General features: G+C 41.7%; 1 protein-coding gene across 5 annotated transcripts in view; it reads right to left on the bottom strand.

Moving 5' to 3' along the window:
* The window catches only part of TADA2A (transcriptional adaptor 2A), a 40,857-nt gene that overhangs the window by 9,951 nt on the left and 5,822 nt on the right, over positions 1 to 25,084 (bottom strand). Inside the window, exons 2-12 of one of the 5 annotated variants that reach the window (XM_063296757.1) lie at positions 20,812 to 20,902; positions 17,900 to 18,006; positions 17,378 to 17,437; positions 12,172 to 12,263; positions 11,566 to 11,723; positions 10,380 to 10,468; positions 7,413 to 7,485; positions 6,161 to 6,224; positions 4,523 to 4,566; positions 3,503 to 3,613; positions 1,058 to 1,129 (exon numbers count right to left, since the gene is read on the bottom strand). In XM_063296757.1, coding sequence (XP_063152827.1) covers positions 1,058 to 1,129; positions 3,503 to 3,613; positions 4,523 to 4,566; positions 6,161 to 6,224; positions 7,413 to 7,485; positions 10,380 to 10,468; positions 11,566 to 11,723; positions 12,172 to 12,263; positions 17,378 to 17,437; positions 17,900 to 18,006; positions 20,812 to 20,836 — 895 coding nt within the window. In that variant the 5' untranslated portion in view covers positions 20,837 to 20,902. Of the gene's footprint in view, positions 1 to 1,057; positions 1,130 to 3,502; positions 3,614 to 4,522; positions 4,567 to 6,160; positions 6,225 to 7,412; positions 7,486 to 10,379; positions 10,469 to 11,565; positions 11,724 to 12,171; positions 12,264 to 17,377; positions 17,438 to 17,899; positions 18,007 to 20,811; positions 21,099 to 25,084 lie in introns of those variants that run through there. The other 4 variants (XM_063296759.1, XM_063296758.1, XM_063296755.1 and 1 more) reach the window with 4 other exon arrangements.

Below are 25,084 nucleotides of genomic sequence, written 5' to 3'. Positions count from 1 at the left end.
GGTCGCTGAATGAGTGGTCATTAACCAAGGACTACCTGTAATGCTCTTTGGAAAAGACCAATTCTGCTAGTATCACAGTGCCCATTTTATACTGGCATGCCAGAGTGAAGCTGAGCACCCCCCACTCTGCTAACTGATTACTAACTTGTTTTCAGTTTGAGACTGAAATGAGTTCAGGGTTCATTCCCCTAGAGTAATTTATTGCAAAAACAAGACTTACTTTGGGATCCTGAATATTTGATGGTTTGAAAACCCTCATACTAACAAGTGCTGGGCACAGCTGACAGCAGGTAATTTTTTTTTCTAGCAGGAAGCTGGACTCTAATGACAGAGCACATAGTTACTGTATTCTCTGATGAAAAGTGCTCACATGGGTGTTGTGAGTCAGCTAGCTCATTCTCAGGTGCAGTGGGAATTGGTCACCGCTGCAGAATTTAGCAATTGCCATCCGGGGCATTCCCTAAATATCCAAGACGCTCTTCTGTTCAGAGTGCTGATTCTTCTCAAGTACAATGACTTGAGCCTTTGTCACTAATAGCTTAGGTTTCAAAAAAACAAGTGACTTTTCTCATTTAGGGAACAGCAGTACACACAACAGACACACACAATTTATCTGTATGGGCAGTCCTCGCTTACTGACCACAACTGGGACTCACAACTCGGTTGCTAAGCGCCATGGTCACTAAGCAGAAAATCATGTGACTACAATGGGCTTTTAACTTCACTTCCCCTTTGATCGTTAAGCAAAGCGCCACAATAGCTAAGCGAAAAATCACATGACCGTGACTTAAGATTTTATTTCTGCCTCCTCTATTGACTTTGCTTGCCATAAACCCGCTGGGAAGCACTCAAATGGCAATCACGTGACCACGGGATGCTGCGACGGTCATAAATGCGAGGACTGGTCGCAAAGTTGTCGTCTTTCTCACCCTCATAACTTTGAAAGGTCACTGCAGGAGGCAGTCGGTAAGCAAAGACTACCCTGTACTGTCCTTACAAGTGCACACTAAATAATAATTCCTGCTGCTACTATTAGTACCATCGGGTATGTACTTACTGCAGAAATTGGTGATTCCTGCTAACCTGTACTCCTGCAGGCGTTTGATTTCAGTACGCAGCTCAAACTCCACTGTGTTCCCATTAGAATAATGCAAAAATGAAGAAAAAAAAAATAAAGAACAGGTTCAGTTGTGGCTCTCTTTGTTTACAGACTTATTTTATTATTTGCATTTAAAAGAGATTCTTTAGGTGCTGTATAAAGTATAAAACAAACATCTGGGAACTTCACCAAAAAGCAACATGCTAAAATGCAGAAGCAAGTAAAAAGTTAGTATGATTTTAAAAAAATGACAAAAATATCCAGCTCTTTCTTTAAGCTGTAGAAGCATCCTAATAATTTTACTAGGCTGGGATGAGAGCCTGACTCTGGAGTAGGCTAGGCTGAGTGTGTGAAGTCCCCCAGGGAGATTGTACAGTCAAGGGGGGACTAGAACCCAGGTCTCCCCATTCCTAGCTCATCACCTTCACCGCTGGGCCACACTGGTCTGGAGATGAGAGAGGAGGACCGGCCCAAAGTCCCCCGGGTAGCTTTTGGGGGGACTTGCACCTGGGTCTCCCCTCTTCTAGTCCAGCATCTTCCCCACTACACCAGACTGACTCTAGGGCTGAGAGAAGAACTGGTCCAAAGCCACCAGGCAGGTTCCATGTCTCCACGCTCCTAATCAGCACCTTTAACACTGCCCCACACTCATCCTTGGGCTGAGAGGGAAGGAGCGGTCCAAAGTTACCCACGGAGTTTTTGTAGCTGAAGATGGAATTGAAGCTGGGTCTCGTTGTCTGTAGACACCTTTAACATTATACCACCCTGACTCTCTGGGCTCCTTACACCAGTGTTTCTCAACCGTGGCAACTGGAAGATGTGTGGACTTCAATTCCCAGAATTCCCCAGCCAGCCATGCTGGCTGGGGAATTCTGGGAATTGAAGTCCACACATCTTCCAGTTGCCACGGTTGAGAAACACTGCCTTAGACTATCCGTTAGCCTAATTTTCCAGTTCAATGGACAGAAGAGTGGTGTTTGTGAAGGAGCTTCCAGTCAGCTGTGTGGAAAGTCACTCCGAGATTTTTGTAAGGGGAAAGAAAGGTCTCCAAATTAGTTAAGTGTATTAGATGGTATTGTAGTGGGTTGTGCATACATACTTCTTTTTAAAGACAGAAAGATGAGGCATTTGTTCTTATGTTCCTTATTAAAGTCAAGACATCTGTTTAATTTCTCTAATTAATTTAATTGGGCTTACTCCAGTTCCCAGTGCGTCTACATCAGCCTTTTAAAACCCTATTGCTTTGTTTGGGAAATGATAGCCAGAACTGCACACATGGTGTTTTGTTTCAGGAAAAGGAAAATTAAATTGTTTAACTTCTAAGCAACCATTTCTGACAAGATGATTACTGCTTTTCTTTAGGGCCTGCTTAAAAGGAAACTATGTGTTGAGCACACAGACCAGTATTTTATTTACATACTGATTTCTTCTACTGAGATCCATCCAAAGCAGCTGTAATACCCATTCTGGTCAACATATTTTATAACTGAAGTGCTAAAACCTTTATAAGCAGACTCATCAACTAAAAGTAGAAAAAATGAATTAACCATGCAGTCTTCCTTGTATGAATGGTAGAGAGAGTTTTAATTATGTTATATAGCATTCATTAATTCTTCATTCCTTATCCATTTTAATTTGATATTAAATGCTTTAACATGGTTATTTTATCCGTTTTTAAAGGTGGCTCTCTGAAATATTTTATGACAAGCAGTATATAAATGGTTTAAAGAAAGCAATACAGATAGTCCTTGACTTATGACCATTCATTTAGCGACTGTTCAAAGTTACAACGACACTGAAAAAAGTGACATATGACTGGTCCTCACACTTACGACCATCACAGTGTCCCTGTGGTCACATGATCAAAATTCAGGCACTTGGCAACCAGCGTGTATTTACAATAGTTGCAGTGTCCTGGGATCATGATTGCCATTTGTGACCTTCCCAGCCAGCTTCCGATAAGCAAAGTCAACGGGGGAAGCCAGATTCACTTAATGATCACGTGTCTGCAGTGGGAGAAAAAGGTGGTGAAATCAAGCATGACTCACTTAATGACCACCTCGCTTAGCAATGGAAGTTCCAGTCCTAATTGTGGTTGTTAAGTCAAGGACTACCTGTATAATGAAGGCAAAAACAAATACAATGTGTGTGGGTCGGTGCATTATTACTCTTTTTTATGAAAAGCTTAGCGAAGCTCCAACTTTACATCCTTCTCCAGTAATGGATCATGATTCACTAAACAGGTGCTTTCCATCTTTCATTTTGTGGTGAAAAACGCAGCAATTCCATACCCAGTGCATCTAGATCTCGATGCATTTTAAATTCGTGGTTGAGCCTAGCACCACTGAAGTTTCTCTCCCAGGAATGAATGGATGACGAAAAAGACAACCCAAAAATGCCTACATGCATGGCTCTCTATGAATTTATCATGTTCCATTGGCCCCAATATCCTTGCAAAGTGCCTCATGGTCTCATAGAGATCTTGAACCTTCTGTGGATATCTTCTTTCCAGAACTGCAAGACAAATGCAGATACCAAAATCGACACTCTTAAGGAGGGAAATGTATACTGAGTCAAGAATATAATGCCAAAGTCATATTTATTTCCCCAACTGCTGCTGCCCTGATAAGTTGAGACCAGGCCATCCATTGCAGGGGTGGTCAAAAAGGTCAAGATGGTAGCCACAACCATGTGGTTGCAGTGAGGATGCCTGAAGACACCCCTGGTTGAGACGGCCATCCTAGAATTCCTAACACTTTGTACAGTGCTCAGACGGAAGTAGCCAACCTCACCTCAAACGTCCTCCGTTCCTACTCTCATGGGGGGTTCTGCAAATTCTAGACTGTCATCAATATCATTGGAATTTAGACCTGGCTTAAGCCTTATATCTTCCTTCCTTCATCCCCCCACCTCAAATATCTGCCGCCACCTGGCATCCTAGCGTGACAGATGTTGTGTGGGCACAGGTATTGCACCCTCCGCACACTCCTACGTTAGTACTGAAAGAAAAGGGAGTGAATCCAAAATGTTCTAACCGGAGGAGGCCAAACCCTTCATAGGTTTCCGCGTGAAAAATGAGGCTGTTAACACAGATGCAACTAAGCTAACCAGTCAAAGGGGGGTCTAGGTGATTTGGGGGTACAAATGTTAAATGCTTTGCCACTGGAAAAGAACGTTGCACATTTTTAAAATGCATGTGCTGCTTTCTCATGGCGCTCTCAGAGGCTTCCCATCCAAGAGTCTACTTCAAAACCACAACAGGTCTAGACTGGCAGATGTTTTCCTACCCCAAGAGCCGGCAACTTGCCCTTCATTTATCTCAGACATAATTACATAAAGAGCAAGCCATAGTTAAAGTGTGACTCAAGTGGCTAAGTTTAGTGAGGCAGCATCAAATTAAGGTCAACGACTTCAGGTACTTACCCTGAAACTTTCTGAGATTGATTAGTCCATGTTCTCTTATGATTCTGCAAGTTAAAAGGTGCTTATTAAAAAGCATTTCTAATCACGAACAAGCACCAGCAGCAAATAACACCAACACCAACACCTTCCAGGGAAACTGCATCATCTTCTCCTTCATGACTTCCCAGAAAAGGCTGGACAAACACTGGGTAGGATTTGTTGGAGGAGGCAAAAAAAGTTTCCTTCTGGGCAGGGTAAACTATTTATTTAGCAGAGTGACAGGCTGGGAACCAGAGCAAGCCCCCTGGAGAGAAAATTTTATTTTTAAAGTCTTGGCCAGGTGCGTGTTTATGCTTGGTTTTTTTTTTTTTAAAGAAAGCTGGGGTGATAAGAGTCCGTCCCTGTTTGAAGTTTCCAGCTCCAAAGACCTGTACAAAACAGGATCCCCCTTTGCAATGGGCAGAAGCAAAGCTGGCTGGGGAATTCTGGGAGTTGAAGTCCACACCGCTTAGAGCTGCCAAGGTTGAGGAACCCTGTCTTAACGAACATTGGCATCTATGAGTTACTTTTCACGCTGACAGGAATGCCGGTCACTCAGGCAGTAAACAGATGTAGAGTATCTTTCCTTCACAAAGGAGACTAACTACCACCTTTGTGCACAGAAAAAGTGGAAGGAAACAGAAAAGAGTTTTGCCATCCTCAATTGCATACTCATCCATATATTTGTGTGGGTATCTGGCTGCCTCACTTATTTTTACTGCATTGCTGTAAGCCACCCAGAGCTGCTTTTCTGCGAGACGGGCGGCTATAGAAATGTAGTAAATAAATAAATAAATTTGCTGGAATTCTTGTGTTGCTACCTTAACCTTAACCTTAACCTTAGCCTTCCTTCTAATTAATATTGTTAATCAGAGCTCTTTAATTCTTGTCCCTCAGATTGACTGTTTCCAGTTTAGACGGCAAGGAGGGAAGGCTGTCGGCATCCTCGAGGCTCTGGGGTGGAACACTCACTTTCTACCAGGTAGACAGTGGGTTACTCTGGGATGACAACCCTTGGTTTTTTGAGAGGCAGGACAAAGAGGGAATTCTGAGGGCCAGTTTGATCCAAAGGGGGGCATGGAGGGAGTCTTTGCTTTAAGCATATCCAAACTTCCTACTTTTCAAACTGTAACTACTAAAAGAGTATAAACATCTGGCACACAATTCCCACACCAGCTTTTGACTCCCCTCATCAGTACCCCCATTTGATGTCAACATCTAACCCCATTCATTTCCTGCTGCATATATAAATGGAACCACTAGAGAATGGGCCCCTGTTGTACAGGTAGTCTTTGTTTAGCGACTGCCTTGTTTAGTGACCATTCACAGTTACAACGGTGACAAAAAAGTAACTTTGTGACCAATCGTCACATTTATGACCTTTGCAGGTCTGTAAAGCAAAGAAAAGCGAAAGTCAGAATATAAGCACAGTCACAGTTTCATTTAGTGACCGCTTCACCTAAGGACCAAGCTGCCAGTCCCAATTGTGGTCGCTAAACAAGGACTACCTGTATCAAGTTTACTCCTTTTAAAAATGCTAGTACAGAACTGCAATTAACCTCCAAGGAACCGTGTAACAGTGGTGAAAGAGTAGGGGGGGAAAAATTGCCAAGAACTCACTTTTTCCGTCTTTGCCTTTCCTTTAGCCGAGAGTGATAGATATCTACAACTGCAATCTTCAAAGCTGCAAAAAGTTCAGGGCCAGGGAGGGTGGGGAGAGAGAGACCAATAGAATAAAAATCCTCCATGCAGGGAACGAATACAACATCGATCTTCCAAATCTCCACAGCGGTTCCTGATTTTACAGCATGGAAAAGAGCAGGAGAACTAGCAAAATAAGGTGACCCAAATCCTGCTTTGAGACTTTGAAGAGAATCTTTTCCAAGCCGCCGCCCTGTGAGACTTGGTTCCTACATATGCCCTTATGGCTGGGAGCAACTGATATGGCTGGGAGTGACCGCCGTATGCCCGTGAACAGCAGAATCCCACGCACCCACTGACGTGGCCTCGTTGCTCATTTCAGCGCTCTATAGCTGTCAGGCCCAGCCCAAGAATGACGAAGAATCAATCCAGCCAAACTCCAGTTCTTTATTTGTTCTTACCGTGTAGACGAAATCTTGCCAGACTAAAGCTACTCCTCCTAACCTAAGGGGGGATAAGCTGGGAAGGCTCCAGGGCGGGGCTGCGCTGAACCTCTTAGTTCTCCCACTGTTGCTGTCCGGACTGCATTTTCTCTTATCTTGCTCCCCACCTTGGGCCGTGCTCCCTCCCTCCTGAGAACCAGCAGCACCGCCGAAACCCACCACGTCACCTCCCCCTTCACAGAGACATTCCATAACAACATCCAAGGCCCATTTTAAGGTTTTCATATGCTGTGAGACATTTGCATATCAAGCTTCTGCTTGGGTGACAGTTGCCCAGGTGCGATGCCATTTTGTTTTATTAGAAACCGTGATTTTTATGTTCCACAAGATGGATGTTATAGTGTAATTATGTGAGTTGCTTTGGGAGTACCGGCCTTGAAGTATAAATAAATCAGACTGAGAAATAAAACAATCCCCTGTAGAGGAAAGAAGTTTCATGCTGTGGAAAACATATGTGAAAAAGTCCTAAAATTGCTATTTTTTTTTAAAGCTAACCCAGAGTGAAATATGTATATAACTGAGAAAATAACTGAGAAAGAAAAGCCACATATTTTAGGGATGGCTGTTTCCGAGGATTTCAATATCGTTGGATACCAGACGGAAGCTGAGCAGAGTTCAGCCCGGTAAATATTTGGATGGGACACCACCAAGAAATTCTAGAGCTGTGATTAGACTCAGAATCAAAAAAGGGAGCTATTCAGGATTTCACCAACAGAAGCAAAACTCACCATGTAAAAGGTCTGAGTCATCCTCCACAAAATCTATATCTCTTAAATCCCATTCAGCGTAATTGTCAAACTCCTGTGGAAAAGAGAGGAAAAACTGTTTCCAGTTAGCTCTCAATAACCCTTCACAGAGTTGGAAGGGAGACATATAACAGTATGACAAGGTTCAGAAACACAAGTATGCATGTTTAACCAAGGTTAACTAAATGAACCTGATTTTCTGAACATGCACAACCCGGTGAATCTCAATTACACAGGCTGGATTCACAAAATACATTCGATTAAAGTGCAGCTGGCTAATTTGTGGTTAAGAGTGCCGTTCAGCACCTAGCCACAGAAGCAACTCTTCTTTACAAAAGGGATCACAGAGCCAGTGGGTCAAAGTGCCAACTCTTTTCTGCTGAGTATCTGCTGGAGAAAAAAAGAACTTTAAAACTCCCAGAGAATCCAATGGCTAGAAAACACTCTGGTTAGATTTCATCTGACCCATCAGTAAAGGTGCTGAATATTGCAGTTGATCCATTACTGCAGCCTTTCTCAACCTTTTGACCCTGGGGGAGCCCTTGAAATATTTTTCAGGCCTCAGGGAACCCCTGCACATTCAGGCCCAAATATATTGCCAGAAGTTATCAAATTATGATATTCGTTTCCTGGATAGGCCTGTATAGATGCATGAACAGCGTTCTTAAACTAAACATAAAGAATGAAACTTACCTCTCTAATGTGAAGTTGCCTGAATTTGAAATAATTTTTTAAATAAATCATGATTTCTCAGTGAGCCCTTAGGGACCTCTCGCGGAACCCGAAGGTGCCACAGAACCCTGGCTGAGGAACCCTGCATTACTGAGATTTCTGCTTTCCATATAGTATTTTTTAAAATTTCTGATACTAACAAGCCCTATCCTAAAGATTAATAAACTGGCATTAACTGGCATCTGGAAAAAGGATAGATTTGCACTTTACACTCTTCTGTATTTGGTTGCAACCTGGGCTGAACCGTTCTTGTCTGATTTGGAAAAGAGCTGTTCTTTTTCAATCTGCTGCAGGTTATTGATCTTCACCACATAATGGTTAATTGTGGTTTATCGCAATGCTACTTATGAAGTCTTTTACCATGTTCCTTTACATTTAAGTTGGTGATGGGGCAAGGCCTTTTTGGCTCTTAATACCCATGGTTGAGTTTTACTTTAGATTGTTTTAATTTTCCACTTGCTGTTACAGGTGGTTTCAGCATTTATAACTCTCTAGAGTTTTGCTGGATTTTGTGGGTGCATTTTTAATATTTGGGATTATTGCACTGTTTTAATTGTGCTATTGGGGGCCCCTGAAATGTTGGGCTGTACTTTTCCAAATAAATAAACATAAGAGCATAGGGATATAATAAAACTAGTAGAAAAAGTAAATGGGCCCCAAATCAGTCTTTACTCTTTCACTATGAGAAAGTAAGACTTCCCTTTTACTAATTAGGAACAGGTTATTAGAAGTAAGTAATATATTTATTTCTTGTCCAACCCTAACTGCAATGAAATGTTAATCTGGTGAGGGTTAGGGCCGAATCCACACAAATTCATTTATCATTCCAGAGAGTCATAGTAGCAAAACATTGGAGAAACCTGTCTTATTAGCACTTGCAAATAATAGAAATTTTATATATCTGGTAAAGGACATCATACCAGCTGTATCTACTATGTCTCTTTGCCTTAAGCATGCTTTATCCTCCCCCTGCTGGTTCTAAGCAGTGATTACACTGTGGGAAAATGCTGTGTTCTAACATTTTACAGTAAGTCTCAAAATGTCATTCCTGTAGCCTTTCCATCATCTGCTCTGATATTTTTGGGATCAGGAGCTAAAGGACAAGAAGTGGAGAAAGCCCCACGGAATGAGTGGCATCTCTCTGGCATGGCCACGGGCTTCTACTGCATGATATTGAGTGCAACTATGGGCAAAGATTAGTTATGTATATGGAAGGGACCATAAGTTGTTGATTTTCCATTATTCATTGAAAAGCCTTATATAACGTCCTTCAGCAAAGCCCCAAGGTAGTTGACAAAAGCAAATTTATTAATGGTCTATGATCATAAATAAAAAATAACCTAGAAACAAATCACCCAGCCTGCAGTCCACTGGTAACAGTCAGTCAATAAACTGAACCATTTGTACAATATCATAATAACAATCAACAGCTCTCATGGAGAAATCATAAAATAATTAGATAAAATTGCCAGGTTTTAACCAAACATTTCCAGACTCTAAAACAAAATCTGGCAAAAAGTGGCATCAAAATTAGTGGAAGAATAATGAAACTCCCACAGTGGAGGAATGGATGGTGAAAATGTCAGAATTTGCAAAAATGGTAAAACTGACCTGTTTGGTCAGAGAACACACAACAAATTTTTTTTTTTTGAAAGACTGGAAACCTTATCTGGACTTTTTGCTGAAAGAAGAAAAAATGAATGGATGATTTATGGATTTGAAGATTAAGAAAGATGTGGATTAAATGAGGGGATGAGGGGATCTGCAAAAGGTTTAAGAGGGAGGAGGGACAATAAGATTGTAATTTTATTCATTTTTTTATTTTATTTTCTATCCTGCCTTTATTTTTTATAAATAACTCAAGGCAGTGAACATACCTAATACTCCTTCCTCCTCCTATTCTCCCCACAACAACAACCCTGTGAGGTGAGCTGGGCTGAGAGAGAGGGACTGGCCCAAGGTCACCCAGCCGGCTTTCATGCCTAAGGCGGGACTAGAACTCTCCTAACACGCCTGATTGGCTCTTGGGCTGAGAGAGCGCGACTGGCCCAAGGTCACCCAGCCGGCTTTCATGCCTAAGGTGGGACTAGAAGTCATGGTCTCCCGGTTTCTAGCCTGGCGCCTTCACCACTACATCATACTGGCTCTCATGTATATACGTACATGCATATAAATTAAAAATAGGAAAAACAAAAGTAAGCCCAGAGACATTCTTACCTCAATGAAATCTGCCCTTGCTGGCATGTATCCTGCCATATCTCTTGAGAGAACAGAATCAAAGGTAGGTCGGGGAGGATCTTCAGATGCTAAAAAAAAAAGTAATTAAAAATAAAAGCTCCACCTTCACAACTTCCAAAGCTTACTAAAAGTAACATAGAGCAGTGTTTCTCAACCTTGGCAACTTTAAGATGTGTGGACTTCAATTCCCATGCTGGCTGGGGAATTCTGAGAGTTGAAATCCAGACATATTAAAGTTGCCATAGTTAAGAAACACTGATGTAGAGGAAAACTGACTTTTGGATAAAGGAAAAATTATTTTGTTAATTGTTTGCTGAGGTTTCCTATAATTTATTAATTTACAATTTCAATTTCTATAGTTGCCCACCTGCATGCAACTCAGCTTACGGGGAGTTAAAAGCAAACAATATAATTAAAAGGCAGTAATAAAAACGGGGGGAAAAAACACAATGATCAGACAGACACAGCAATCTATAGCTGGTTCACACAATGCCCCAGCCCAGTGATTGTGCCAAGAACCAGGACTTTAAATGTCTCTTGAAAGAGAGCAGAGTCAGGCCATATGACCTCAGGGGGAATGCTGCTCCAGAGGGCAAGTGCCATTGCAGAGAAGGCCCACCCCCTGGGTCCCATAATGTGACAGTTTAACAGACAGGACCCAAATCTATCAAATCCCATGGGGTAGGCAGATATAGTTGGAGACGCAGTCTGGGAAATATCCAGACCCCATGCTTTATACATGACAACAAGAACCTTGAATTATCTCCAAAAGCCTAGAGGTTACTCATGCAGCTGAAGAGATGTTGCATGAGCAGACTGCAATGTGCCCATGACTATTTGCACTTGTGGCATTCTGGACCAGCTGTAGCTTCCAAGTGTTTTTGAAGGCAGCCCAATGAACTTCCCTTCGACGATTCTCCAAATAGGTCGGACTGAGTTACTTCATTAGGTACCACCTAGTTAGGCCTGTAACTCCCAAAATTCCAAGCCAATGTGGCCGAGATTTCTGGCAGAGATCATCTCAAAGCACCTGGAAAAACCAGGTTAGGGACATTGGCATTTAATTTGTCTCTAATGACCCCATCCCTGTCCTTAAAGCCTGATCTTCAAACCCAGAAGAAAAGAACAGGAAATCTTTTCATCTTCCTTTGTGACTGGCACTTACCATAAAACGGAATTGCTAAGCTGGTGTGCTGCTTCTCCTCCGTCTGCTTCAGATGTAATAAGGAGGAGGCAAAAAGGGGGTTATTGATGAAATGCTTCATGTAATGCTTTTCACATTCTTCTTTCGTCTTCACACTCATCTGGTTGGCAACATCCTGCCTGTAAGAGGGCAAGAAATAGGACCGATGACATGCTTGGCTCATAAAAATTGTGATGACTAGCGGTGTGCAGAATCTGTTGATTCAGAAATGAAATGTTTTGGTTTCAGTAATGCAAGCAAGGCCAGCCCTCTCATTCATGGTTAAATTTATTACAGACTGACTGTGCATTAAATAGCAGCAGCTGGAAGCCAGGGTTTCTGGACTCCTGATTACCAGGCCTCGAAGTACAGCACAGGATGCTGGAAGGTGATTATCAGTACCATACACTGATGTTGCCTTCCTTGAGAGCTGTCACCCCTGACCCCCACCAAATCTCCTTCGGCCAGTCACTACCAGAATACCCTTGCCTGCTAGCCCCATCCTTATGATCATTCCGACTGCCTATCCACTGACATCTGGAAGACTCCCCAACCAGATGCAACTGGTTAACCCGCACCAACTCTCACCAATTTCCAAAGCCACAATCCATCACTGCTTCCAGAAGGGCCATTTCTTCTTGAGCTGTCCAAGTAGGATCAAGGACAGGGAAGTTAGAGGTCTGCAGTGGGGAGCAAGGATCAAAAGAAATCATTTTGGATGGCAATTGTGTAGGCTGCTGAAATCCCACTAACTTTTCTGGAAACCCCCATAGGCAGGACTTTTATTTGCACTTCCACTAAATATGTCTGTGTCAGTATAGCCACATTAAACACACACACAAACACACAGACGGACAAACACACATACAGAGAGATAAATGAGACATGACAATAACTCCTTGGATCCCAACCTCTTCCAGGCAACTAAAAGTTGGTATCTTATCAATGCAGATGTTGGGAGTTCTAGCTGCAGAAATATGCCACTTATTCCCACAAAGCAGCAGCATGGAATCCCAATCATTGTAGCACAGAGATAAGGACTTTTAGTCAATTTCACCCATTTTCTCACAAGATTCATTTTTAACCGGATGGAATAAGCAGAACTTGTTCTGTTTTGTTTTTCGATTTTGGGACAGGTTCTGTTCTACCCGAAAGGTCTGCAATCTTTTCATATGATGGGCAACATTGTGTGATATGTGCAGTAATCACAGGTGACAGAAGAGTTTTTTTTTAAAGGAAAACATTTAACTCATTTTTAATGGCTCAAATCTCATGAAATGTCATGAGAACTTGTGAGATTTATCTACCACACAAGGTTTTGATCCTCTCTCTCTCCCTCATATACACATACATACTTTTTTTAGTCTTCTCCTTCCTTTTGGGCCCCTCATTCTTCATATACACTAACACACACACAGAGTCCTCGTTTAGCAACAGCCTCAAATGCTAACCATTTGCAAATGTGACAGTAATAAATGGTAATAAAAAATTCATTTTCCAACCAATACAGGCATTTACCACAACAAAAGCCTTCAGTGTAAAACTGATTAAGTTCTGGTCAGTTTCAAGTAGCATCTGTGAGCTTGGGAGACTTCTAATCAGCTAATTAAGATCATAGGACAAAGGTTGTTAACTTGGAGTTGGCAGTTTTTAGAAAAGCTGCTCAGGAAGAAATTGCTTCTTTAAGCAATCTCTCTGCCCTGCGAGGGGGGAAAAATGGGTCAGGCACAGGACTGTAGAACTTTATCCGAATTGCAGGGTCTCTCTCTCTCCCTCTCTATGTGTTCATTTAGCGACCATTTCACTTAACAACCAAGTCTTCGGAACCAACTGCAGTCACTAAACTAAAACACACACACACAAAAAGGAATATGAAAATGAAAAGGATGGAAAGGAAGGAGAAGACTAAAAAAAGTTGTGGTTGAGAAGTTGTGAGATCTTCAGAAAGGACGCATAAAGAACAAAAGGCAATGTTTGAACAGGTGTAAGGAGATGGTGGGACGTGGTGGTGCTGCGGGTTAAACCGCTGAGCTGCTGAGCTTGCCGATTGGAAGGTCGGTGGTTCGAATCCGCGTGACGGGGTGAGCTCCTGTTGCTAGTCCCAGCTCCTGCCAACCTAGCAGTTTGAAAACATGCAAATGTGAGTAGATTAATAGGTACCGCTTCGGCGGGCAGGTAACGGCGTTCCGTGTCATGCCGGCCACATGACCACGGAACTGTCTACGGACAAACGCCGGCTCTTCGGCTTTGAAACGGAGATGAGCACCGCCCCCTAGAGTCGGACATGACTGGACTTAATGTCAAGGGAAAACTTTACCTTTACCTAAGGAGAAGGTGGAAGTATAGTAAGGATGGTTTGCAAGAATAAAAATATTCAGGGCTTCTGGGGAAGAAATGGCAAATTGAAGAGAGCTCCGCAAAAAGCAGAGTCAATGACTGTGGCAGAATTAAGAGGTGAAGAGCAGACCAGTTCTTTGTAATTCCTCACCGGACAAGGAGAGGAATTGAGATTGCCGCAAGCGCCCCAGACAGCTGCTCCTCAGGAGGAGACCACAAGACAGCAATCTCCAGCGGGTTGAGAGCTCTGGTAGACGAGAGAATAGCCATCTTGCTCAAACCATGGTCAGCGCCTTTGAAAGGACACTGGGTTCGCATACTTCCTTTTCTAATCACTTTTAGAAATTGCTCGTTAACTGCTTTTCAGCTATTAGGGACCTTCGGACTGACACGTTTTACAGCACCGGATGACTTCAATCCTTAGCAAAAGCAGTTTTAAACACAAGTTTAAGGACTTAATTTTTTTCCCTGGAATAAATAGCAAACGGGTGCTTAAAACTTTGATTTTAGAAAGTTACAAATGGACAAAGGGTACAGATAAATTTGAAATAAGGTTTTGGAATTGTGGGAAAATGCTTTTGTTTTGAATTCTTTAAAAAAACATAGTAAGACTTTAAAAATTGGATACTAGAGGGAACTAGAAGGAACTAAAGATTACAATTAAAGGACAAGAGCATTCAAACTTGACTAACAAATACAGAATGAAGCGACATATTCTAACATTGGACATATTGGAGGATATTTTTGAACAATGGACCCAGAAGTTAATTTTAAAAGTGTCTGCCTCTATAGATAGACTGTGTTTAAAAGACGTTATGAAAGAGGAACAAGTTTCACCTGACGTGATTGAGACTGATTTGAAAGTGGATTTAAAATTGACAGGCTACAAGAATGACACGGAGAAAGATGTTACACTGGACATACAAAAGAAACCAGCTGATGTCTTAATATTAAAAGGGATATACAAATAACAAACCAAGAGAGTGGCCTGGATAATTTTCCTATACTGGATTTACAAAAGAAGTTTGTTAAAGCTCTGAAGAATTTTGCAAGAAGGGACAAAGAAAAAAAATGAAAAGAAATCAAGTTCTAGGACATTATTTGAAGGGACTAAAAAGCAAGATTGTTAGAAGGAAGGAATATAAAGTTGGTTTATTTGATCAAAGCTAAAATAGATATGTTGTTATCTCTGGTAATCCTTAATGGACTTTTGCTGACATCAGCACTGAAATGACGAGGCTTTAAGGATTTGTTTATAGATAACAGATGGGATATGGGAAGAAGAGACCATTCCTTGTATTTTAAGAGAAGGTGATAAGTTACTAAAATTGTTTATACTTGTGATGAAAGGGGAAATTCACTTCTTTACATATTTCTTTTCATTTACTATATTCTTATTTTTTTCTTTCTTTTCTATTTTTCTTTCTGTTTTTCTATTTTTTTTCTTTTCTGCACCATCTATTTTTTCTTTTTATTCTTTTCTTTTCTTTTTTTTTTAGCTTGTGTTAGTTTTTATTGTTGTAAATTGTAGTCTTTAATAAAATTACTATAAAAAATAAAGATGTTCAGAGTTGTGTTAATGTAAACTATTTTTAGCCATTTCTTTTTCTTTTTCTTATCTCATGCTTTTAATTTTGTGGCTCTTACTCCCATCCTGCATTTGGAACAATGGTGGTTATCTCCAAAGGGCAGAGCATCAGCAACATGTATATTCATAATACTTTTTAAAACATTAAAAAATTAGTAATGGAAGTCAGGATATAACATTGACCCCTAAACCACAGACCTGATGTTCTAGTGGGAGAATGAAGGGTGATTATAACTTCTGTATTTGGTGTCACAGATTCCCAGAAGAAATGGTATTTTGGGCAGTTTCACTATGCTGCAATCTACTTGCAGATGTCTGGGTGGACCCCAATAAATTGCCAAGGGTTTTCAAAATCCTGTTTAACAGTAGTAATTGGATTGCTTCCTCCCACCTAAATTAGGCTCCTAAAATGAAGAAAGCCCAGGAGATAGAAGTTTGGTTCAGTTCTAGGGCTTAAAAGCTGCTCAGAGGCACCTTAATATTTAATTCTGTGCTTTGTGTACTTGGCTCTGGTTGGTGGACATTGGGATTCTAATAAAAAATGAAGTAGAACCTTCAAGAAAGAAGTCTCTCCTCACCTCCTGTTCTACAGAGTGAAGAACCTTAAAAAAAACAATATGCAGGCCTACAATGTAAATGAGAATGTTAACTACAAAGTTCAGCGTGCTTAAATGAAATGGCTGAGTGATTTGAGTTGATATTATTGACACCGTTTTAAAATTATAATCAGAAGAACACAGGTTGCTTTATTTAATTTTGAAGTTATTCAAGAGGGGACAGGTAAATTTCCTTTTTTCTCACACCTGCAGGCGTTGAAAATGGTATCCATATTTGCCCACAGTGCCCCTCAAAAAAATCTGATAGCGAGATTACAGTGTCACTAGTTTATCAAACTTCTCTGCTGCCCATCTTGTACACGATGACTGTGGGCGGATTACAGATAATAAGTTAGTTGCTGACTGACAGATTTAACATACAGAATAGTCAAATCAGTACTTTTGTCACTGGGGATAAAACTGCAAACTGCTGCTTATATACTGACAGTTTAAGAGTTCCAACAGCACCCCACAAGAATTTTAAATATGCCACACGAAGTAAACTTTACTCAAGCTATAATTATTGTCAGCTATGAAGCATTGTTATAGAATGTTAACAAAGAATTTCTTGCTAACTTATCCGTGGGCCGGCTAGTCCCAGAGGGAACATGGCATGAGTGATTCAAATAAAGCAAAACTTGTTTTCGAAGTGTTAATGGGTTGGAAAATGTACTTGTTCTGCATGACAGATTATTAACAAATGCATTTTCTGATTCAAACTCTATGTGAACAAAAACATTACATGAGTAGTATTTCGTTCAGATTCTCCCAATTAGGCATATTAACTAGGGGTTGTGGAAGTTGGTTGAAATCAACGTTACCTGGAGTGCACCCAACTGGGGGAAAAAAAGGGTTTATTACATCTTTTAATACTGGTGGGGGCAACCCACAGTTCTCAGCTCCTTCTCTGTAGTTCTGCTAAATTAAACTACTGAAATTCAGTGGCACACTACCAAATGAAGCAGCATGTGTTTGCTCTCTAGAAAAACAAGGGATGGAAAATTAGGAGGAGGCCACTCAGGCCCATTTTGTCTGTGAACCCTCCAAAGGAATTTTGAAAATCCCATTCCCAGTTTCTTTGGTACTGGCATCGTATCATTCCCAAGCTTTCAGTGAGTGAAGTAATCATTTAAAAGGGTAGACCTAAACATACAAATTCCCTGCACCTGTACTGATGGGTCATATCTCATAAAGACTGATGACAGTAACTGATAAAAGCAAGAGAGATAATTAGAACATTATTATAATATTATAATTAAATATACTTATTTACCATTATTTCATAGGAATGGTCACTCTGATGTTTCTTATACTCAAATCCTCTTGTGAAGCACTGGAAAACAAAGTTATTTTTCTTCTTTCTTGGTTCAGGCAGTTTTGAGGAATCATAGCATGCAGGGTCCCAGCCTTCCTTTCCCACCAATACCATTTCATCATAAATAAAGGTGTTCTGTCATCACCATTATTTCCAGAAACATTTTCAGCAAGCACTTTCCTTTTACTGGCATTAATAAAAACTTCAAGGAATAACGCACCCAGAGTAAAGCTTGGGGGCCAACCCCACTCCCTTACAAAACAGGTGATTAGGATCAATGTCCCAAATTGACAAGGAGTGTCTTCTGGAAGAAAGAAGAAAATTCTTGTCTCTCTTTGCTTGTGGGTGCCGCTGAACAAGCCAGGTCCAGCTATGGAATAAAAAGGAGACCCAGCGGCCAAGGGATCTGATCTGCCCCCATGAACTTGGCAACTTGATCCTCCTCGCATCCTGTCCTCTCCCCTTGTAAATATAATTTACCTGCAAGCACAGCAAAAAAGGAGGTGGGCCGCATTCTGCGCATTTAATGTACGGCTCTGCAAGGTAAGAGGAACACCCTCGGCATGGTGGCTTGTCAAAAGGGTCACCTGTGAAGGAGCAAGACCAATAGGTATCTTAAAAATAAGGGGTAGGCTCCTTTTAGCCAACTCCTTTCTTCCCCATCAACAGAAGGATGGGTATGTACATGTTTGAAACCCAGATGCTAACTAAGGGTCAGTCATTACAAGAAACACAGCTAAAGTTCTGCAGTCTCTTACTTCATAATTATACATACTGGTAGTCCTCGCTTAACAACCATTTGTTTAGTGACGGTTTGGACTTACGATGGTGCTGAAAAAAGACTTGCAACTGGTCCTCATGCTTATGACTGTGGCAGCGTCCCCCCGGTCATGTGATCACGATTTGGGCACTTGGCAACCAGTTCACATTTATGACCATCGCAGCGTCCCATGGTCACCTGATCGCCATTTTCTACCTTCCCGGCTGGCTTCTGGCAAGCAAAATCAATGGGGAACCACTTGATTCGCTTAACAACCACGTGGTTCACTTAGTGCCCATGGCAATTCGCTTAATGGCTGTCGCAAAAAAGGTCGTAAAATCAGGTCAGATTCACTTAATGACCACTTTGCTTAGCAACTGAAATTCTGGTCCCAATTGTGGTTGTTAAGTGAGGACTACCTGTATTCTGAAATTAATACATCAACTGTGCGCGTTTCAGTGGGTTATTAAACTGGATGTGAAAAATCCATTCACTGCAAGTGCAGGAGTGACATTTACAGAAGTGATCTCAGAGAAATGGAAGTCTTTAAGGTGCAAGGAAGGACCTTAATTGCTACCCAATTCATTATGGTAGTAGATAGTTTCATGGACAAGCATTCCCTTCAGCAAAGGCTTGACGTTTCTGCTTGAACAGGCTGGTACATGTTTACAGAGGGGGAAATTTATTTTATTTATTTATTCATCACATTTGTATGGCCACCCATCTCACACAAAGCGACTCTGGGCAGCATACAACGAGATAAAATAGCAAATGGAAGAACAATCATTATAAAAAGATAGAAGTGATTATTAGAAAAGAACATTATCAGAAAAATGTTAAAATATACGAACTCTGCGGAGAGAGCAAGAATGTCAGTCATAGTGGAGCCATCTAAGAATGTCCCCCGGTCCCAAAGACCCCCAGGCGGGATGACATCACCAGGTCTTGAGGGAAATGCCGAGAGTGGGAATCCAGTGACTAAGAAATGCAAGCTGCACAGTCTTCCACCATTCAGTTAAGTGACCATTCAAGACAGCAGTAATGAGTGATAATTACACAGCATCATTATGTTTCTTAACACATGTAACGAGACGAGAAACCTTTGCCCTTAGTCAGGTAGAATTCCCTCTTACAGACTTGACACTGGACTCCCCCTTTAAAATTCCTCTATGAGAAAATGGCAACTTTTAGATAGGCAACAGTATTGGGGGGAGGAGGACATTTCCTCTGGTGAGAGGAGATGGGCGGTGACAAGTCTGATAAATAAATAAATATTTATTTATTTTTTGTTCCACCTGCCAGCTGGGGTTAAGGGAGACATCAGGAGGACCACAGCGTGTAAAGGTTTAACCTTTTCATTCCTTGCTGTGAATCACGCTTGGGTCTGCTCTTAGCCCAGGTAGCAAATGGTGACAATCAGCCTTTCTCAACCTTCTGACCCTGGAGGAACCCTTGAAATATTTTTCAGGCTCAAATAGAGGCTGGAAGTTACAAAATTATTATATTGGTTTCATGGGTAGGCCTGTATAGGTGCATTAACAGTGTTTTTAAACTAAAAATAAAGAATGAAACTTACCTCTTCCCTGTGAAGTTGCCCAAATTTGAAATAATTTTTAAAATAAATCGTGATCTCCCAGGGAACCCCTAGCGACCTCTCATAGCATAGCTGGCTGGGGAATTCTGGGAAATGAAGTCCACCTATCTTAAAGTTGCCAAGGTTGAGAAATGCTGCCCTAATCAATAGTGGCTTTATTTATTTATTTAAGCAGATGGAAAGGCTGAACTTCCTATTTATACAGTATAATTCTGACAATATGGGGTATCTCTGGTAGCTGCTATTTATGGTTAGTTTATTTGAGTCAACATGCTGTCTAAAGATGCACCTATCTTCATCTTCGCTCTGACATTTATAATAATATTCCGTGAATCTTGATAAAGGGGACCTGAGTTTGATGAAGCTTAAGCCAACTCTCCACATCCTGCTACTGGGATTAACATTTGTAAAATTTCCAGCTGGCATGCCTTTGGTATATATCATAATAAAATATGTTTAGTGGTTAAGATGCCATCATACTGTTAGTTGTTTTCGCTACACTAGATTAATAGGACTACTATTTAAACGGTAGCTTTGTTCATATCTTAACTCAGTTTTAAGGCATTTTTTGAAAGTAAGAATTTGCAAGTTAAGCTAGAAGATGTCTGGCCTCTGCCCTTTTTCACAGAAAGTAGAGGAGCAGATCTGTTTCACTGGTAAAAAAGTTGAACCACAGAACTGTAGAACACCAGTGGCTAGTCCAACTCTCTGCAATTTTCTGGAAAATCAATTATTCCATCCTTAAGAGGAGGCAATATAAACCAAAGGCATGCCAGCTGGAAATTCTACAACAATCCCAGTAGCATTTAAGGAGGGTTGACCTCTTCTTAAAACCTTGAGAGGCAGAGAACCCACAACCTCCACAGTTAAGATTGTTCCACAACAGAAGGATGTTGTGCCTCATATACATGTCTCCTGACTTCACCAAGTCACATAGTCTAATGCTCAATACCTACTAATTTAATCTATTTAACATAGCTTAAATTACATTCTTGCTTCCAAAGAGTTTTTTGCAACCCCAGAGTTAACATTACTTACTGCTGAACGAAGCCAGGTGATCCATGTTTCTTCCTAGGTTGCAAAGGTAATCGCCTTCTTTTGAATGATGCTTTTTGGACACACTCAGCCACTGCAACAAGGAAAAGAAGGGAAACATATCTAACAACTTCTAAGGATCAAGAAGTGTCCTGAGTTCCCTTCCATTGTTCAGGTGAAACAAGCTCTGCATGCCGCTATAAATCCTAATTTTTCAAAATGAATCATTGTATAGTATGATGGATAACGTTCTACAGATTGCAAACTCATAGGATTCAAGGAAATTGCCTCCACTGGAATTCATTTTAGTGGTTAGCGAATGGATTAATTTGAGTACAGGTAGTCCTCACCCTACCTATTCAGCTTGTATGCAGAACACATCATGCGACAAGCTGGCCTTGAGGAATCCAAGGCTGGAGTTAAAATTGCTGGAAGAAACATTAACAATCTCGGATATGCAGATGATACCACTTTGATGGCTGAAAGCGAAGAGGAACTGAGGAGCCTTATGATGAAGGTGAAAGAAGAAAGTGCAAAAGCTGGCTTGCAGCTAAACCTCAAAAAACCGAGATTATGGCAGCCAGCTTGATTGATAACTGGCAAATAGAGGGAGAAAATGTAGAAGCAGTGAAAGACTTTGTATTTCTAGGTGCGAAGATTACTGCAGATGCTGACTGCAGTCAGGAAATCAGAAGACGCTTAATCCTTGGGAGAAGAGCAATGACAAATCTCGATAAAATAGTTAAGAGCAGAGACATCACACTGACAACAAAGGGCCGCATAGTTAAAGCAACGGTGTTCCCCGTAGTAACATATGGCTGCGAGAGCTGGACCATAAGGAAGGCTGAGAGAAGGAAGATAGATGCTTTGGAACTGTGGTGTTGGAGGAAAATTCTGAGAGTGCCTTGGACTGCAAGAAGATCAAACCAGTCCATCCTCCAGGAAATCAAGCCAGACTGCTCACTTGAGGGAATGATGTTGTTGTTTATTCGTTTAGTCGCTTCCGACTCTTCGTGACTTCATGGACCAGCCCACGCCAGAGCTTCCTGTCGGTCGTCAACACCCCCAGCTCCCCCAGGGACGAGTCCGTCACCTCTAGAATATCATCCATCCATCTTGCCCTTGGTCGGCCCCTCTTCCTTTTGCCTTCCACTCTCCCTAGCATCAGCATCTTCTCCAGGGTGTCCTGTCTTCTCATTATGTGGCCAAAGTATTTCAGTTTTGCCTTTAATATCATTCCCTCAAGTGAGCAGTCTGGCTTTATTTCCTGGAGGATGGACTGGTTGGATCTTCTTGCAGTCCAGGGCACTCTCAGAATTTTCCTCCAACACCACAGTTCAAAAGCATCGATCTTCCTTCGCTCAGCCTTCCTTATGGTCCAGCTCTCGCAGCCATATGTTACTACAGGGAACACCATTGCTTTAACTATGCGGGCCTTTGTTGTCAGTGTGATGTCTCTGCTCTTAACTATTTTATCGAGATTTGTCATTGCTCTTCTTCCAAGGATTAAGCGTCTTCTGATTTCCTGACTGCAGTCAGCATCTGCAGTAATCTTTGCACCTAGGAATACAAAGTCTTTCACTGCTTCTACATTTTCTCCCTCTATTTGCCAGTTATCAATCAAGCTGGTTGCCATAATCTTGGTTTTTTTGAGGTTTAGCTGCAAGCCAGCTTTTGCACTTTCTTCTTTCACCTTCATCATAAGGCTCCTCAGTTCCTCTTCACTTTCAGCCATCAAAGTGGTATCATCTGCATATCTGAGATTGTTAATGTTTCTTCCAGAGATTTTAACTCCAGCCTTGGATTCCTCAAGCCCAGCTTGTCGCATGATGTGTTCTGCATACAAGTTGAATAGGTAGGGTGAGAGTATACAGCCCTGCCGTACTCCTTTCCCAATCTTAAACCAGTCTGTTGTTCCGTGGTCTGTTCTTACTGTTGCTACTTGGTCGTTATACAGATTCTTCAGGAGGCATACAAGATGACTTGGTATCCCCATACCACTAAGAACTTGCCACAATTTGTTATGGTCCACACAGTCAAAGGCTTTAGAATAGTCAATAAAACAGAAATAGATGTTTTTCTGAAACTCCCTGGCTTTTTCCATTATCCAGCGGATATTGGCAATTTGGTCTCTAGTTCCTCTGCCTTTTCTAAACCCAGCTTGTACATCTGGCAATTCTCGCTCCATGAACTGCTGAAGTCTACCTTGCAGGATCTTGAGCATTACCTTACTGGCATGTGAAATGAGTGCCACTGTTCGATAGTTTGAACATTCTTTAGTGTTTCCCTTTTTTGGTATGGGGATATAAGTTGATTTTTTCCAGTCTGATGGCCATTCTTGTGTTTTCCAAATTTGCTGGCATATAGCATGCATTACCTTGACAGCATCATCTTGCAAGATTTTGAACAGTTCAGCTGGGATGCCGTCGTCTCCTGTTGCCTTGTTATTAGCAATGCTTCTTAAGGCCCACTCAACCTCACTCTTCAGGATGTCTGGCTCTAGCTCACTGACCACACCGTCAAAGCTATCCCCGATATTGTTATCCTTCCTATACAGGTCTTCTGTATATTCTTGCCACCTTTTCTTGATCTCTTCTTCTTCTGTTAGGTCCTTGCCATCTTTGTTTTTGATCATACCCATTTTTGCCTGGAATTTACCTCCAATGTTTCTAATTTTCTGGAAGAGGTCTCTTGTCCTTCCTATTCTATTGTCTTCTTCCACTTCTGCGCATTGCTTGTTTAAAAATAATTCCTTATCTCTTCTGGCTAACCTCTGGAATTTTGCATTTAATTGGGCATATCTCCCCCTATCACTGTTGCCTTTTGCTTTCCTTCTTTCTTGGGCTACTTCTAGTGTCTCAGCAGACAGCCATTTTGCCTTCTTGGTTTTCTCTTTCTTTGGGATGTGTTTTATTGCCGCCTCCTGAACAATGCTGCCAACTTCTGTCCAGAGTTCTTCCGGGACCCTATCTACTAAGTCCAGTCCCTTAAATCTATTCTTCACCTCCACTGCATATTCCTTAGGAATATTAGTGAGCTCATATCTAGCTGATCTGTGGGTCTTCCCTAATCTCTTTAGTCTGATCCTAAATTGTGCAAGAAGACGTTCGTGACCTGAACTACAGTCAGCTCCAGGCCTTGTTTTTACCGACTGTACAGATGTCCGCCACCTTTGGCTGCAAAGGATGTAATCAATCTGATTTCGGTGTTGTCCATCTGGTGAAGTCCATGTATAAAGCCGTCTCTTAGGTTGTTGGAAGAGAGTGTTTGTTATGCAGAGTGAATTGTCTTGGCAAAATTCTATCAGCCTGTGTCCTGCTTCATTTTGTTCTCCTAGGCCATACTTACCTGTAATTCGAGGTGTCATTTGACTGCCCACCTTAGCATTCCAGTCTCCTGTGATGAAAATAACATCTCTTTTAGGCGTGTTGTCCAGTAGGTGCTGCAGATCCTCATAGAACTGCTCTACTTCAGCTTCTTCAGCATTTGTGGTTGGGGCGTATATTTGGATCACTGTGATGTTAGATGGCTTGCCCTGAATTCGAATTGAGATCATTCTGTCGTTTTTTGGGTTGTATCCAAGCACTGCTTTAGCCACTTTACTATTAATTATGAAGGCTACTCCATTTCTTCTGTGGTCCTCTTGTCCGCAGTAGTAGATCTGGTGGTCATTTGATGTGAAGTGGCCCATTCCAGTCCATTTCAGTTCACTGACGCCCAGAATGTCTATCTTTAATCTTGACATCTCACCAATAACCACATCCAATTTGCCCTGGCTCATAGATCTTACATTCCAGGTTCCGATGGTGTGTTGATCCTTAGAACATCGGATTCGCCGTTCACCACCAGCACCGTCGGCCACTAGCCGTCCTTTCGGCTTTGAGCTAGCTGCGTCATCACGTCTGGGGCTAGTTGAGCTCATCCTCTGTTCCTCCCCAGTAGCATTTTGACCATCTTCCGACCTGGGGGTCTCATCTTCCGATGGTATACCGACATATCTCTGGTTGTACTGATCCATTTAGTTTTCATGGCAAGAATACTGAGGTGGGTTGCCATTACCTTCCCCAGGGATCGCATTTAGTCTGACCTCTCTGTCATGACCTTCCCGTCTTGGGTGGCCCTTCACGGTTTAGCTCATGGCATCATTGAGGTGCTCAAGCTCCAGCACCACGACAAGGTAACGATCCTTTGCTGAAGGAGGGAATGATATTAAAGACAAAACTGAAGTACTTTGGCCACATAATGAGAAGACAGGACACCCTGGAGAAGATGCTGA

Source organism: Candoia aspera, chromosome 1 (assembly GCF_035149785.1).
Source record: "Candoia aspera isolate rCanAsp1 chromosome 1, rCanAsp1.hap2, whole genome shotgun sequence".
Lineage (NCBI taxonomy): Eukaryota > Metazoa > Chordata > Lepidosauria > Squamata > Boidae > Candoia > Candoia aspera.
Note: the sequence above shows the minus strand (reverse complement) of the source record. Positions and strands in the feature narration are given on the sequence as shown.